We start from the raw sequence: 15,502 nt of genomic DNA, 5'->3' as shown, positions 1-15,502 counted from the left end.
TGGATATCAAAGAATGAATCGAACAATGTGTCGTCCTAATGAAAACATTTGCTTATCAGGTCCAAGGTTGAGTACCTAGGTAAGGTACATATATGTAGGGTGGTTTCCTCGCCACGGATAGACACATCAGATAACAGTGGCCAGCCAACGTCTGTTATGACTGATATATGGCGAGGAGTTTGCTGCTTCTGTAACTTGATTTCAACGCCTGTCCGAGTAAATGCAAGTAAGCTTGTGTGTGTTGTTTGCTTGTCGCCGTAAAGGATTCCGAAAAGAGATGGTGGGGAAAGACTTGGCTTTTTGGAGATTGACGGAATATCAAGAATTACAACAAGGACTCGAGCACAGTTCGCAGAAGCCGCGCAGGAGCAGTGCCTCACCTGAGGATTGCGGGGGATCGATTTATGCTAAATTAATTGCCCCACAATCCCCAGAGCTTGTCTTTTGTGGAAGACCATCCGCCGGTTTTGGATTCGAGATCTTCCCCATATGGTTGGGCCGTCCAATGCAACTTTGCGGAGGTGCAGGCATTGATCATTGCCATCACCAAGCTATCTACACAGTACCTAGTGGATGCGGGCATCCAAATGGAGGTAAGTCGCTGCGATTCACGGATAGAATGGTTTTTTTTTGGTTTTTTTTTTGGTTTTTTTTTTTTTTTGGTGGGGGAAGGTTTTTGCTCTGCCGTGAGACCGATCTAGTCGTCGACTGAACCTTGGTAGACGTGAACAGGCCCAGTTCAGTTCAGTCTAGAAAGGAAACCTGGGGAGATGACTTACTTCGCTTAACCAGCTGAAAGGCAATTGCTCATTTGGCATGCGGGAAAGGACGCGAGGGTCGGTCATCCATCCGTAAGGCGAAGTTTGTTCAATTAACATGTCGGTAGCGTATGCAGGTAATCAATTGATACATTTTGCAGAGTACCGTAGATTGCGTCCCTTGTTTTGTTGCGCAAGCTACCTATCCAGAGATCTGTCTTCTTACGCAGAGGACTGACTATCAATCTCCGATTATATGTCATGTTTGCAACTACATGACGGCAGCGATCGGCCCCAGGACGCATATAGGCGGGGGGCAAATGGCCAAAATTCTATGCTCCTGAGTCTGCCTGCCTTTCTTGGTTTTGATTCCATCCCGTCTTTTTTATTTTATTTTTTTTCTTTGTCTCGAAAGGGTGGTGCTGATGCGGTTTGCTAAGCGAAGCTGCAATGAACTCCAATTCCATAGTGGAGACCAACGAGGTAAAAAAAAAAAAAAAAAGTCCAGTAGGTAGGTAGGTAACCTTGGTCGCAATTTTGCGTTTATCTGACTGGCTGATCCTAGTCCACCCGTTAACGCGCGGGAAATATAATATTTATGGTACCGTAGCAGAAAAAGAAAGAAAAAAGAAAGAAAAATAAATTAAAATAAAAAAGTCAAAGAAAGCTAAAAGAACGAAAATACGACGTAAAAGAATAAAATATCAGAAAAGACGAGGAAGGAACGACGATCACCAAGGAACGGTCGCGGACCCACACCAAGTGGGGTTTACCACTATACTTACGGCTGATGATTGACACACGGGAGCCAGGATACCTACGGGCTTGTGCAAGGCTAGGTACGCCATTGGGGCTTCAACCTGTCTGGTGTCAAAATTGCATGAATTTTAATCTCACAAAAGTATCCCGACTGGATCTGTATACCAAGATTTCTCTACCCGGAGCTCATCTCCACCATATATTTTCCATTACAGTAACTTGAAGTCTATGCGGTTTTGAATCTATTGCAAGGACCCCAACTGTGCATACCTACTGTACAAGCTGGTCGCGGGACGGAATCAAATGTGTGGACACCAGTCAGTTCAATCCAGCATACCACTTCTGACTGGCCCGCGGCCTCTCGGATGACCACTTTGCCTGTCCCCTGCCACCACCTCCTCCACCTACATCACCTACCCGAGCTCGCCGCTTCCGCAGGGATAGGTCTCGGCAAGGACCCAGACTCGACTCGAATTTCCCTTGGTCGGGGGGGTCCCTGGCTACATTTTACTTGTCCTGGTCTTGGGGGTGTACCCCGGACGCTCCCCCAGTTAGAAGGCCAATCCAGTTCGCATCTAGGCTGTTGCCGCCGTTTGGTACCTGCCTGTGAGTGAGTGAGTGCCTGGTCAGTCACTGGGCTACCTTACCTTGGAGGACCTTACTCCACACAATGGAACGAGCAGGGCAAAACATCCATTTCAGGGACCAGTCCGGTCGGTACTGTGGGTGGGCTTTCGCCGCTTGCGCGTGTCCGTCCGGCGCCCAGGCACACCTCAAATAAGGCCAAAATGAGATTCTCCGGATGGATTTGGCTCATCTCCAACCCCATTTCCCCGAAGATCCCTACGACGATCTTTCTACTCTCTTAAAATCGGATGTGACCCCACTGCCTCACGAGAGCTTTGCCTTCCTTCTGTCCATGGTCTCCTGTCATCTTCAGCTGTTCAAGACATTCATCATCGTCTGCAGATGCGCTGAAGAGCAGCCATCCTATCTGCCTAATTCGAAAGCATTAAGCTTATATATATTTTTTTTGGTTATACGCGCGGAAAGATTTTTTTTTGGTGTCTTCTCAAAATACCCTTTTACATTTTTTTCCAGTTTTTTTTTTTTAACTCTGTTTTCCCCTCCTTCTTTTTACCTCGGCGCATTTTCCGAGTCCCGCCATAAGGCCTTCCGGCGCCTCATGACATAAACCTCGAATCGTGCAAGGCCGTTGGCACTCTGATCTTATTTCCAGCCGCCCGTGTATCAATATAAACATCAACCTCAACTCAACAGGAAGATTGAAGGCTTCCCAGAGTCTTGGCATCTGCATCAATCCAAGTCGATTGCGCCGTCATGTCGCCGTCGTCGACAGGCGAGTCGCCGCCTACGATATTAAACGGTCATTCAGCACCAGCAGTCAGCAACAATAGAGCGTTTCCTCTACCCTCTCGGGACACGTTCAACATAGATATACCGCCTTCACAGCTGAACACTTCCAACCCTTCAAGCGCCTTGAAGTCGCCTGCAACCGTCAAGAGCCAACGCACTCCGAGCTTCAGTCGCGATAGCATTCTCGGATCCGCCCTCAAGGCCGGAAACTCTCAGAGAGCTGACTTTTCTGGGGACGGTAGGCTAGGAGACCCTAATGGGCTGCAGAAGGTGTCTAGTGATGAAGGGTCAAACCCTTTGAAAAGGAGAAACACAGACGCTGGTGTTGACTATCCGAGGCGACGAGCAACCATTGCCGTATGTTGTGCATTCCCGTCGCGGGGAATTTTTCATCTGAATGTTTTCTGCAAATCAGAATCCCACCACAATTTGGACGCCGGAGACTGACCAGAATACCTTGCATATATAGTGTGAAGTATGTCGATCGCGCAAATCTCGCTGCGATGGCACCAAACCGAAATGCAAGCTCTGCCTGGAGCTCGGTGCCGATTGTGTCTACCGTGAGCCTGGAATAAAGCTTGATGCAGGTGACAAACTTATCTTGGAGCGCCTCAACCGCATCGAAAGCATGCTGCAGATGACTCTGCCACCAAACGGCATCGGCCTTGGAGGTTCACCGAACCTTAGCAATGGAACTGGACATCTCAGCGCGGATGGAATCCTAACAGGTGGCCCATTTCTCTCGGTCATGCCCAATGCTGCGTTGAGCCAGTGGGCCACTGCTCCCAACATCTCGACAATGCCAAAGGTACACACAAATGCGGCACTGCATCTCCTACAGTGGCCCTTGATACGAGAGCTTGTATCAAGACCCTACGACCCGCAGATCTTACTTCAGCTCGAGATGGCAAGGGAGCCGCTGCACTCCCTCACCAAGACACCTTGCGTCGATTTGTCCAACACTGCGGCCTATATCGAGGCGTACTTCGAGCGCGTCAACGTTTGGTACGCCTGCGTGAATCCTTATACTTGGAGGAGTCATTACCGCATCGCTTTGTCCAACGGTTTTAGAGAAGGCCCCGAAAGCTGTATTGTACTCCTGGTATTGGCACTGGGGCAAGCGAGTTTGAAGGGCAGCATATCCCGAATTGTGCCACATGAAGACCCGCCGGGTCTGCAGTACTTCACCGCTGCATGGGCTCTGCTGCCCGGTATGATGACATCCAACAGCGTCCTGGCCGCACAGTCTCATCTACTTGCTGCCGCCTACCTCTTCTACTTGGTTCGACCTCTTGAGGCGTGGAACCTTCTTTGCACGACCAGCACCAAGCTACAGCTTCTCTTGATGTCGCCAAGCAGAGTGCCTTCGGATCAACGAGAACTCACCGAGCGCATCTACTGGAACTCGTTATTGTTCGAAAGTGATCTCCTGGCTGAGCTGGACTTACCCCACTCTGGTGTTGTCCAGTTCGAGGAGAATGTAGGTCTTCCTGGCGGCTTTGAGGGCGATGAGAACGAGGCGGTTGGCCGCGATGACCTATGGTATTTTCTCGCCGAGATTGCGTTGCGAAGGTTGCTCAACCGTGTCAGCAACCTTATCTATTCGAAAGATTCCATGGCTTCTACGACAAGCCTAGAGCCTGTCGTGGCAGAACTTGATTTCCAGCTCACACAGTGGTATGAGAGCCTCCCGCTGCCCTTGCAATTCCCCTTCACGCGTACCATGCTCCCGGACCCAGTTCAAACCGTGCTACGACTACGTTTCTTCGCCTGCCGGACAATCATATATCGTCCCTACATTCTTGCGGTACTCGACAACGAGCAAGCCGTTTTGGATCCAGCAGTGAGAGACAGCTGTCACAAGTGTTTGGAGGCTTCGATCAGACAGTTGGAGCACATAGCAGCACAGTAAGTACCAAGTTCTCCTTTCACCCGGGCGATTGATCTCCGAAACCCCCCCTTCCTCGCCCATTCTTTCCCCACGCTTTGAATTTGGAGATTTATCTGACACTATTATCTCATCTTTTCAGCCATGCGGGACACATCCCCTACCTTTGGCAAGGAGCCTTGTCTATTGTGTCTCAGACGCTCCTTGTCATGGGCGCCACTATGTCACCTTCGCTTTCCAGCATACTGTCCACCGTGGTTCCCCATAGGGAAACATTGGATCAGATTCTAAGCGAGGTTATTATCGAGATCGAGCGGTACGCCGTACTCGCGCCTAGTCTTAGCTTGGCTGCGGACATTCTCAAAGAAGCAGAGGTCAGGAGGCGAGCTTTCCTCATGAGTGGGTAGGCTTAATTCGCCCCTCTGCAGCACATTTAGAACTGGCTCCGCCTCGTTACTTGCCACCGGGGGCGGCTTTGCTCCCCAAGACGAGCATAGCGCCAATTTTGCCCCGGGAGTCCCCCGTAATATGGCCAAGCCGGACAATGAACAGGTCCCTGGAGGTGCACTCCGGCTCATGGATAAGTCATACCTTATCAAGCACGGCTGAGCATCGGAAAAGAATTTCCTCCCCGATAGAATTACGTCAACCCAAACATACATTTTTTTCAAGGAACACTGATTCGCTAGCAAGCGGTCCGTTCAGGAATAGTGTATGGGCGTGAGATCAGACAATACGCTTCCTGGTACCTATATTTCGGCGATACTGTTCGTCGGCACCAGCTTTGATACTTTGCTAAAGTACCTGTCGATCTGCTACTATTCCGGACCTCGTCTTTGAATCGCATCCATATTCGGCCGTATCGAGGGCTCGGGCTAGCCAAAGCGACTTTAATCTTCATATGTGGCGGCCTCTTTACATTTGGATCTGGTGTGGCGCTCATTGGTACGGTTAAAAGGATTCGCGGTCCGCCTCGCCGCTCCAAACAGTCTTGAGGTGCGACAACTCGGCCAGAGATGATAAAAGTTGCCCAAAATGGCTGGAATCACATCATACCTTTTGTGTCAATGCCTCCAAATTTCCCGTTTGAGCCATTAAATGAACCTATCTTTTGTTCTATCTGGAGGTTAATCTTAGCTATCCGCGCGGCTTTTTTTTCCTTGCTGACGGGTGCCAAGCCTGGTGATCCAGCCACAATTACTTTCAAATGCTGTTTCATTTTTCTCTTTCCTACTTGAGCAGTTGCAAATATTGTGGCTTTGTTCGAATCTTGGAAAGTATTCAGCAATGAAACTTGTTTCTTTTTTCTCTTCTTTCGCTACTTTTTACTATATGGGCAGTATTGGTTGTGTAAGCATCAAAGTCTCAACACAAGCCTGGCGCATACTTGGGATTATAATGACTTGCGCTGGCTGTAGTCTGCTCGCACGAACAGAGGAACATTTTCAAGGTGATTACGCCTTCGGTTATGTTTTTTTTTTTTTTTTTTTTTCCCCTCTCTTCTTCTTTTTGACAATATACCCAATAACCGCACATGGGAAAATTTTCCCGTTGGAGTTGACACCCCATTTACTTTCTGGGTATTTAGTAGCCGTTAAGAAACTTCGAGGAGAATCAAATCTTGTGTACATATGCAGCTTGAATCAATCTTAGCGATTCATTTCTTGCTATGTGAGGACCAGGATATGAATCAAAGTCTCGTGCAAATAGCATGGATGGCACGAGATGAGAAATTGATACTGTAGCTATTTGCATGTCGACTTTTAACACCTTCAAAGCTAAGAAATAAACGAGTTTAGCCACCTATTTCGAAAAAAAAAAAAAAAAAAAACACCTCTATGCGCTCATCTCGATCGAAACAACATGGATGGCGTTGGTGGCGCTTCGCTGCCTGTTTGTTGCCATTTTGTCTGCAACGTCCCGGGCATGTTGGCTTATGATGGATGAAACGAGGCCTTACACTCATCATCAGCCGTCGGGAAAGGAGCACTGTCAGGACTTTCGAGACAGTAACACTGCATACCCGACGCCGCAATGGCGGGCACAAGCTGGTTCATAAGACGCTTTCGTCTCTTTTCGCCTAATCCTTCCCATCTCATCATGTTTGTACCCCTGACAAAATATGAGTCTGAGAAGAGGGTATAGTTCTTGCGCTATAAAATAAAAACAAGAAGAAAAAGAACATTAATCGGTTGCGATAATAAACATCTGTATCAGTACAGCATGTGCAAATGAACAAAAACATCGCATACTGCGACGTCGCAATAACCCCGCACGCAAACTAACTGAACATAACACATGATTCAGTCACGTGAAAAAGCTTCGGAATGACGATAGCGCCTGCATTATCTCATGTGCTCAAGCGAATCACTTAGCATGCGATCGTTTTATCAAGAGGGTGTGATTAATTACCTACCTTAGGTATCTACCTAGGTACCTACCTACCGACCAGTTTGTTTTCGTTTTCACATTGTAACACTAGGTAGAATAATCGGCAATGTGATGCTCACCATCCCCACTCGGAGCTCGGTTGGCAGTGAAAATATTCAACCGCGCGACATGTACCCAAATATGGCAGACTTTGGGTATGGACTTGTCAAAGGCCAATCAAATCGCCGCCGAAGGTCGCAGGTTTAAGCGGGTGGGCAGTATCTATCTCCTCATACCTGAAGAGCTTGCAACCTGGTACCTAGGTAAGCTACCTACTCATACCCCTGGACGATATGCGCAAGTGGGGGTAGTCTTTGCTTTTCCTTCTTTTTCTTCTTCTTTTTCTACTTGAGTTTGACCAATTCCATTTGGGCGTTAAATAGGTTGATACCGAATGGGAGGTACCAAGAAAAGAAGCAACTTAGGCTTGGGTACAGGGCAGGTGTTAGTGCCAACACTTGTTAGCCCATTTGCACATGAAATTTAGCCAAAGTACCCAATGCAAGGTCTCTCTCTATTACGGAGTATAGGTAGGAGCATGGCAATTATTGTCTCTTTCGTTCTTGAGTACCTGGGCAGGTGATTAAAGCAAGGTATAATCATGAGCAACTAAATAAACCGAGGTAAAAAGGTAAAGTTAGCAAGCAGTAGTAACGTGGTCTAAGTACACTGACCTGACTGGCGTACAGAGTAGCATCAAATACTGTATGTAAATGTACCAGTAAGCTATTTCGTACGGTACCTTCCTCAACGTGGGCTATCTGCTAGTTCCCCACCTCATCGCAATTGAATTGGGTCGCATTTCGGTCGGCGGCTCCCTTGCTCTGTTTTTCCCCTTAAGCTCCAATTCCAACGATAAACAACAAAACAATTAACTTCTTCTTATACGTAGTGCAGGCTCCCGTCACACGCCGCCCGCCCAACCTACGTGTCTTCTGCCGTTTTGTCTCATGCTAAAAACGCAGTTTTGGGCTTTTCGTTTGCGACGGGCGGTAGGAATGGAAGGTGGCTCCCGAAGCTACCAGCCCAAGCTAGTCGAACTAGCACCAGACTACTGTATCCGTACATAGACATGGAGGCAGGCTAGTAGCTCACAGTCACCTAGTCTAGTCAATTCAACCTGCCGACACACACACACACACACAATTGGGGTGGATGCGCCTCGACTGGGGCTGCAGCATAGGTGCTCTCACTCACCCACACTGCATGGGCGGATCATGCACAAAGCTGCATCTCGACCCAATCAGCTTCGAGTGCCTCTATGCAGCTTAGCACAGGTTCAACCAGTCAGGCAACTCCAGCTGTCAAACGACCTGTCGAGTTGACCAGCCAAAGTGGGTGAGGGTGGTGGGAGCCTTTCCGCCTTTGGCCCCTCGCAGCCAGCAACAACAAACAGACACGGCCAACTCCCGCATCACTGAAATCGAATCGCCCTCTCAGGGCCAACCATGGGCACCTATGGCGACCGCCGCCGCACACGAAGCAGACAGAAGCTTTCGCCCTAGCCAAGCGAGAGGGGATAGGCCACCCGGTGATTTTCGTGTGCCCGATTTCAGTGGCGATCGCCGTCACGGCCTGTCGTCCAGCCGGCCCTACCGCGTTGATTGGGGAGAGATGGATGGCCCGATCTTCGACCGCCAGCCTCGCCCGCTTATGGGAGAGGAACCTCTACATAGTTCAGATCTCGCCCTGATTCATTCTCCTCGTCGTCGACACAATACAAGCTCTCGGACATCGCATTATCACCAGTCGGCAATGTACAGCGCCCGCCCTCAGGAAACACACGTTCCCAGCTTGTCGAGGTCCTCAACGGCACCACACTCGCAGCGGAGGTCTATTTACGAAGATGACCTGTCTAGATCAGACAGTCGCCGGAGCGGATCGCATCCCTTCCAATCAGCCCCTGGGTCCCCGGCCACATCGCATACCGACCCTGATAGCGACAGTGACGGATCCACGTCATCTAGGGGCCACTACGAAAGGCGCGAGCATGGCGCACGTTCCCGGGACCCTCTACCTGACCGTTACCAGCCCAAGAGGAGACAGAGGCGGCATCTGCCCCACGACGACGTGATACTAGAGGAGGAGGACGATCGTAGATCGGGGCGTGCCGCTCCTCACTCGAGACGACACACCCAGCCCGTGGCCGACTCGTTTTCGCATGGGAGAGATCCCTATTACACAACTCATAGAAACGAGAGGCCGACTCCTGAATTTGAAGAAGACCTTGCCTCTAGTCCGGATTCTAGAAGGTACGAGCAAAAGTCCACATCTCTAGCCATCTCAAATGCGACCTCCATTCAAGCCAGTAAAATGAGGATGCTGACAGTTTCGACTCGATAGGAGACATCATCATTCTAGCCAGCCTCATATGTCACAGCCGTCAAGACCAGTCTACGTCACAGACGGTTCTGATACTGGGTCTTCCCTTTCGAGAAATGTAAGAAATTGACCCCGGTTTGGCTTTAGGCGTTTCGTTCACCAAGGTTATTTGTTGTTACGGAGAAGTAATAGAACTGGTTTGTAAGTCATCCAATCCTCCGCTTTTGGTCGAGAGCCCGATTGCATGTGACAAGATGCTAACGAATAATTTCAGTATCAACAGCATTCGCAGATTGGGCGAGTCTTGAATTGATTAGTTGGACACTGGGCTGACTAGAAACTTTAGATTGGCGACCATGGCCCTCCTAAGCACTGCAGCAAGAGAATAAAGCCTGATGATGTGCACCATACGGAAGAGGGACACAAGTACGGCATCTGTGGCCGCTGCAGGGCAAGGATCTGCTATATGTGTGGAACCAAGTTCAAGAGTTGCGTCTGTCCTCCAGTGCCTCGAAGAGGAGAGCATGGTCACTTGGTAGCAGAGCGGGATGAAAATGTTTCTAAATCCCAATCTCACCAGATAAAGAGATCAGACGTCAGGGACACGGAGTATTACCAACAGCCAATTGGTGTTTATTCGCCCCCGGAATCACCAACTTGCGAGAAATCTACCCGCTCCAACCTCGATTCTTATGGCTCCCCTGGATCTCGCGACGACCTTGGATATTGCGAGCGCGAGCACCATGGCTCACGAGCCCCTCTCAAAGACCAAGATGACAATGATCTGATAAGGTCAATGCACGACAGACAAGGTGAAGACCTCAAGCGTAGGCTTCGAGGCCCACCACGTCCAGAAGGGACGACTACTACATACTACGCTGACGAAACACCGGAAGCGATGAAATCGCCCCAGTCTACAGCACTGACACACTCTCGTCCGGGAGCTATGGTACCTGTCGCTGCTCCGCTACCGCCGCAGGATCATTCTGATTCCGAATTCTATGCTCTGGGTCCGGCGTACAGCAACAATTCACGTGCCCAACCAGCACCACCTCCCGCTGTACCCATGGCTCCACCCCCGAACGACTACCATGACGCCTCTCCGCCGCGATCGAACCATAGGACAGCAATGTCTCCCGCATTTGATCCAGTGCCTTACCCACAAAAATACCCTTCATCGCAGCCCCCTTTGCATCTGGACGAACCAATGTACGCACACTCGTACCCACCGGCCCCAGTGCCACCTCAGGTTCAGGTGTCACCGCGATGTCCACCTGAACCTCAGGCAGATCCGCACTGGCAATATGATGCTCCAAGGTCTCGGCAGCGAGAGCACTCGCCTAACGCACCATATTCACGTTCTTTACCTCATCCCACAACTGTCGTTCCGCCTCCGGTACCCATGCCACCGCCCGCCGTGCCCATTGCGCCTTCAGCATCTGCTAGAATGTCGGAGATGCCTGAACGTCACTTAGTACGAGCGGCACAGTCTCCACGTGCGGCTCATTCCCCTCCTCCGGAATCTGAGAGACATAGTCGGCCCGGAGATTATGTGTCGAGTGTTAACAAGGCGCGAACGAGGCGATCGTCTGTGGAAAGGCGCATGGCTGACCGCTTCAACCCAGAACTCAGGCATAGCTATGATATGACTCCAGCTTACGCCGTTGCCTCTAGTGTGCCTCTGGCTGTTCACCCGGGATCTATGATGCATGGACCCGCGCCTCCTCCGTCGATAGTTTCACTCCATCATCCTCCGACACCTATGCATCATCATGTGCCGTTGGTATCCCCTGCCCATCAACACCCGCACACTCCTCCTCGCTCCCAACATCCACCCATGTATCCTTACGCCTCACCTGTGGTTCCACTTGCCATACCACTGCACCAGAGGCCATCGATTTCTATGATGCCACATATGCCCATGGGCCCTGTCCCACACGCAGCCATTCCCGTCGCCCCGGGTCCCCCCTTTGCGAGTATGCCGAGGAGGCATACCATGGATGATGAGATCTTCGGCAGCAATAACTCACGTAGCACTCGGTCTTCTGACCTGGGACCGGCTGGAGGGTCTGGACGGCGGAGCCGTCGCCATGCACAAAGCGGCGACAAGCATGGTGCGAATGGTGGTGAAAGCCATTCGCCCAGCAGAAGCAGTAGCCGTAGGCGCCAGCGGCAAAAGAGCGACTCGTTGTCGACGCCCACAACAGCCCGGCGCCACCCTCAGACCGAGGCCCCTTACCTCGAAGACGAACAGGGGAAGCCGTCCGACTCCAGCCTGGCAGGGCTTTCGGGCTCCGGTCGGGGTATGAACCGCGTCTATGAGTGGAACAAGCACGTTGTGATGGGCAGCCCGCCTGAGACGTCGGATGCTTCCCCATCCTCGGTGGGATCTTGAAGCAACACTCGGGCTTTACTGTCGGAAAGGACCGAACACCGATCTTTTGAGGGTAGTTTTCCAAAGCATCTGTCGGCGTCGGCAAACATACACACATACACCATCTTTTTAATATGACGATCTGGCTTAACACGATTATTTACGCCATGTCATGTTTTCATAATGTTCTTGAGTTTCTGGATGTGTAGTCGTTTTTTGTTCGTGCTGACAACACGTCATGATGTGATGAATATCTCTTGAATCTCTTTATTTCAGTACATTCGAGCGAATAATATTTTACCATCCAAAGTCTCAGGTCTTTGGTACTCTATCAAACAATTTAATGACTACGGCATATACTGGCTACTATGTAGCGGCCGTCGAAGCTATGTTTCTCCAGAAACATGCTCCGTATGTTCACGTCGGCCACGTATTCAACATAACCGAGGTATCTAAAGGCGATTATTAGTATTTGATAAAAACCTCGATATCCTGGCAATAATCTGCGAAGGCCATATTCTTATTACTTTGGATAGTAGACGGGCTCGCTCATGTACCGATTGCAGATTGGTGGCCCCTTATTACAAGATGTCTTCATATCCCTTACTTTTTGGACAGTATGTTACAATGTGGGGGTTTTCACTTCTATTTCTTTTTGTTAGGCCCGATGACGCCATATTGAGCGCCTCACAAACCTGCTCCCTCGCAAAATCATGAAAAGAGAGATGCTAGCCTGGTAGACCCTGTTACACACGTCAACTTTCGTCTGGAGTACAGATGCGAAAAAAAAAAAAAAAAACCGATGAACAGGGCACTACTGAGCTCGATGATGGTCTGCAAGAAGCACTCTTTTGAGATAGCTATGCCCCAAGCGCTTACCGGACAAGGTAGGCCGAACCTTGAAAAATGAAATATAACGAATTAGGGATGCTTTTGCGGAGCAAATTGTCCGGTTGATTGGAACGCAAATATATCGGACGCATAGTTTTGCCCGCTGGCTCCTTGTGATGGCCATTCAAAACAAAAGCATCAAGTTTCTTAAAAGATGTGCCAACAGGCGGGTATCTATGCTTAATATGAAACGAATTTGATGACCAACTAAAAACAGACGCGTGCTACTTCTTTTGTAGTATATCAGAGGTGGGTCTGTTTGCCAGGCTCATCATTGCCTCCCCACACGTTTCGCATATCCTCCTCATCAATGTCGTACTTTGGTGAGATTACAGCAGGTTCAGACTCGTCCCCCCAGTGGTCGGACTCGCTCTGTGAGGCAACAGAGCCTGTGTTGTTTTCATCCGTCATTGTCATTTTAGAAACGTCGAAATCGATTTCTGAAAGATCCGGCTTGGCCTGGGCCTCGACGGGAGGCTGAGGTGTTTCCTGCGGCGACGTAGAACGGCCCGATTGGGCCGTTGCGCGCGACTTGCCCTTGCCCTTGCCCTTTGATTTCTTAGCCACAACAGCGCCCTCATCATCTTGTCTTTGATTCCTCTGCTTTGGCCCACGACCATTGGTGGAAGACGGTGAAGGAGTCGCTAAAGATGCCCTAGAGCGGCCAGACTGGGGACTTGGTCGTGGAGTTTCCCATGGTCTTCGGGGCACGTTCGCAATGATTACAGGGTACTGGTTCCACAGTTAGTCAATCTTTGCTCAGTGAGTTGGGTACAGCGATAAATAAAGCCTGTTGGTATGTCTGGTACTCACATTCCAATCCCCATACTCGAGCTTCCTCGCCTTATCGTAGAGAAGCTCCTCTTCATCGTCCAGTTTGTCATCTCCAATGATGCCCGAATCCTCATGGACATTGCCAGAGCTGCTGGTACGGCTAGGCCCCCCGGGAGAGTCCGACCGTCCACCACCGTTGCCGTTCTTACCACCAAGTAGCGGGGTGTATGGGTTGACATCCGAGGTGATTTCTCCGGGGCTGGGAATCCAGTATTTGCCCTTTCCTCCACGCTCGTATCGCATGCCAGCCTTCACTCGTGCAAGTCGTGACTTGGAAGATTCATGCGCCATGATTTTGTCACGCGAGTCGAAGCCACGATATCCATACTTGTCCCCCTTGAACGTCTCCTTGGAGTCTTCGATAAGGTCGCGTATGCCGAACGAGTCTCGAAGCGCAAATTTAACAGGCATTCGGGCCTCCTCAATAGAGTCGTTGGCGAAATCATGCCACGAAAAGGCGTACCAGTGAGCGACGGCAAAAATAGGCATTTCAATGCAGATGAGAAAGTCCTGGATGGCCGCGGCGAGGTTGTCGGGGGAGTAACCCTCCACCTTGTCCGTAATAGCACCCAACCATACGAGGATGGACAGGAAGAAGCCTTGCCAATATGAGGCAAAAATGATGAGTTTGATACAGAGGAACTTGGGCACTGGGCGAAAGGGCTTGAGATCGTCGTGCATACACACCCAAAAGAGAGCCAGGCAGTAAAGACAGACGGTCATGCTGACGTTGTAAACCAGCCCGCTCCAGAAATAGCCCGAGTCAAGGCCCAGATAACCCTCTTTGTAGGTGCCCGTTGCCTTCATTATGACGGCTGCTAGGGCGAGTGTAGGCTTCAGCCATGCGTATTGTAGGATTCCGCGCTTGATGGCCAGGAACGAATAGGGATCCGATATGTCGACGCGTGACATAACATAGTTCATGGGCCACAGATGTTCGACTGGCTCGCGTCCATGGGTCATAATGATGAGAGCTCGTTCGCCGCCCAGGTAGTTGATCAACAGCTGGAAGAAGGTATAAATCGTAAAAGCCTGGGGGTTGTCGTTCATTGTGCACTCCGTCAGCAATTTTGTACGATAGAAAGAGTGTGGTCATCAAAGAGAAGAAACCCCTCCAGCTCTTTAGAGCCTGTCTATACACACCTCGTACACGTCGCGAATCGGGTCAACAAAGGCAGCTGTTTTGAGAGAGATCATGCTGAGCCATGATGCTATGGAATATAGCGGCACCCTGAACCGCGCGAACAACCGCAGTAAAAGTCAGTAGAGGTCACGCTGGGTCGTCCGGGACGTGAAACAGAGGGTGGCATTTACATGAGTAGAATCCGCACTACATATCGTTGTAAAAGGGGCTTGCGATAGTTTTTTCTGCGACAAGTTAGTCGTCAAGCCGGGACCACATGATGAGGTTACGCAATACGCACGTCTGGAAGAAAATTGAGCTGTGGAAGAGGCAGTCACCGATTGAATAGGTTGTCTTGGTCAGCGCAGTTCGCAGGACTATGGGAACGAGTTTCGAACCGATGCTTACATGACCGACAAAATAGTGGCAACGAGCGACGATACACCGGCTACCGCGGTGAGGGTGCTCGCAAGCTTCTCACCAGTACCTCCGGCAGGCATTTCTGTCGGGGTTTGCTCCAAAGGGAGCGACAGAAAATCGAAAGTCTATATCAATGTCAGAGAACAGCTCATGCTTCTCGGAAGGAGCTGTACTCCGAGCTGAAAAGAAAACCTGGCCAGAGGTTGATGCGCAGGATCAAGAACAAAACAAAAATTCGGAGTTTATGATAAGGTGAGGTAGATAGGAAGCGTCACCAAATGACGCGCTACTGATGATGCCGACGAGATGGAGTAATGCAGCAGCAC

General features: G+C 50.2%; 3 protein-coding genes across 3 annotated transcripts; 2 read left to right on the top strand and 1 right to left on the bottom strand.

Annotated features, from left to right (window-relative positions):
• Window positions 1-2,398: 2,398 nt before the first annotated feature.
• Window positions 2,399-6,306, top strand: PgNI_03758 (uncharacterized protein). Its single transcript, XM_031123811.1, has 3 exons — window positions 2,399-3,251; window positions 3,364-4,802; window positions 4,925-6,306. Exons 1-3 carry the CDS (start codon window positions 2,859-2,861, stop codon window positions 5,187-5,189), a joined length of 2,097 nt encoding a protein of 698 aa, XP_030985648.1. The 5' UTR covers window positions 2,399-2,858; the 3' UTR covers window positions 5,190-6,306.
• Window positions 6,307-8,629: 2,323 nt separating this feature from the next.
• Window positions 8,630-12,215, top strand: PgNI_03757 (uncharacterized protein). The gene is made up of 3 exons (XM_031123810.1): window positions 8,630-9,464; window positions 9,556-9,652; window positions 9,881-12,215. Exons 1-3 carry the CDS (start codon window positions 8,671-8,673, stop codon window positions 11,927-11,929), a joined length of 2,940 nt encoding a protein of 979 aa, XP_030985651.1. The 5' UTR covers window positions 8,630-8,670; the 3' UTR covers window positions 11,930-12,215.
• A 723-nt stretch (window positions 12,216-12,938) lies between these two features.
• On the bottom strand, window positions 12,939-15,437 carry PgNI_03756 (uncharacterized protein). Its single transcript, XM_031123809.1, has 5 exons — window positions 15,165-15,437; window positions 15,058-15,075; window positions 14,777-14,864; window positions 13,613-14,665; window positions 12,939-13,531 (listed from the first exon to the last, which is right to left on the bottom strand). Exons 1-5 carry the CDS (start codon window positions 15,254-15,256, stop codon window positions 13,043-13,045), a joined length of 1,740 nt encoding a protein of 579 aa, XP_030985650.1. The 5' UTR covers window positions 15,257-15,437; the 3' UTR covers window positions 12,939-13,042.
• Between the last annotated feature and the right edge of the window lie 65 nt (window positions 15,438-15,502).

The sequence above is a fragment of the Pyricularia grisea genome, assembly GCF_004355905.1.
Source record: "Pyricularia grisea strain NI907 chromosome Unknown Pyricularia_grisea_NI907_Scaffold_2, whole genome shotgun sequence".
NCBI classification, from domain to species: Eukaryota; Fungi; Ascomycota; class Sordariomycetes; order Magnaporthales; family Pyriculariaceae; genus Pyricularia; species Pyricularia grisea.
Note: the sequence above shows the minus strand (reverse complement) of the source record. Positions and strands in the feature narration are given on the sequence as shown.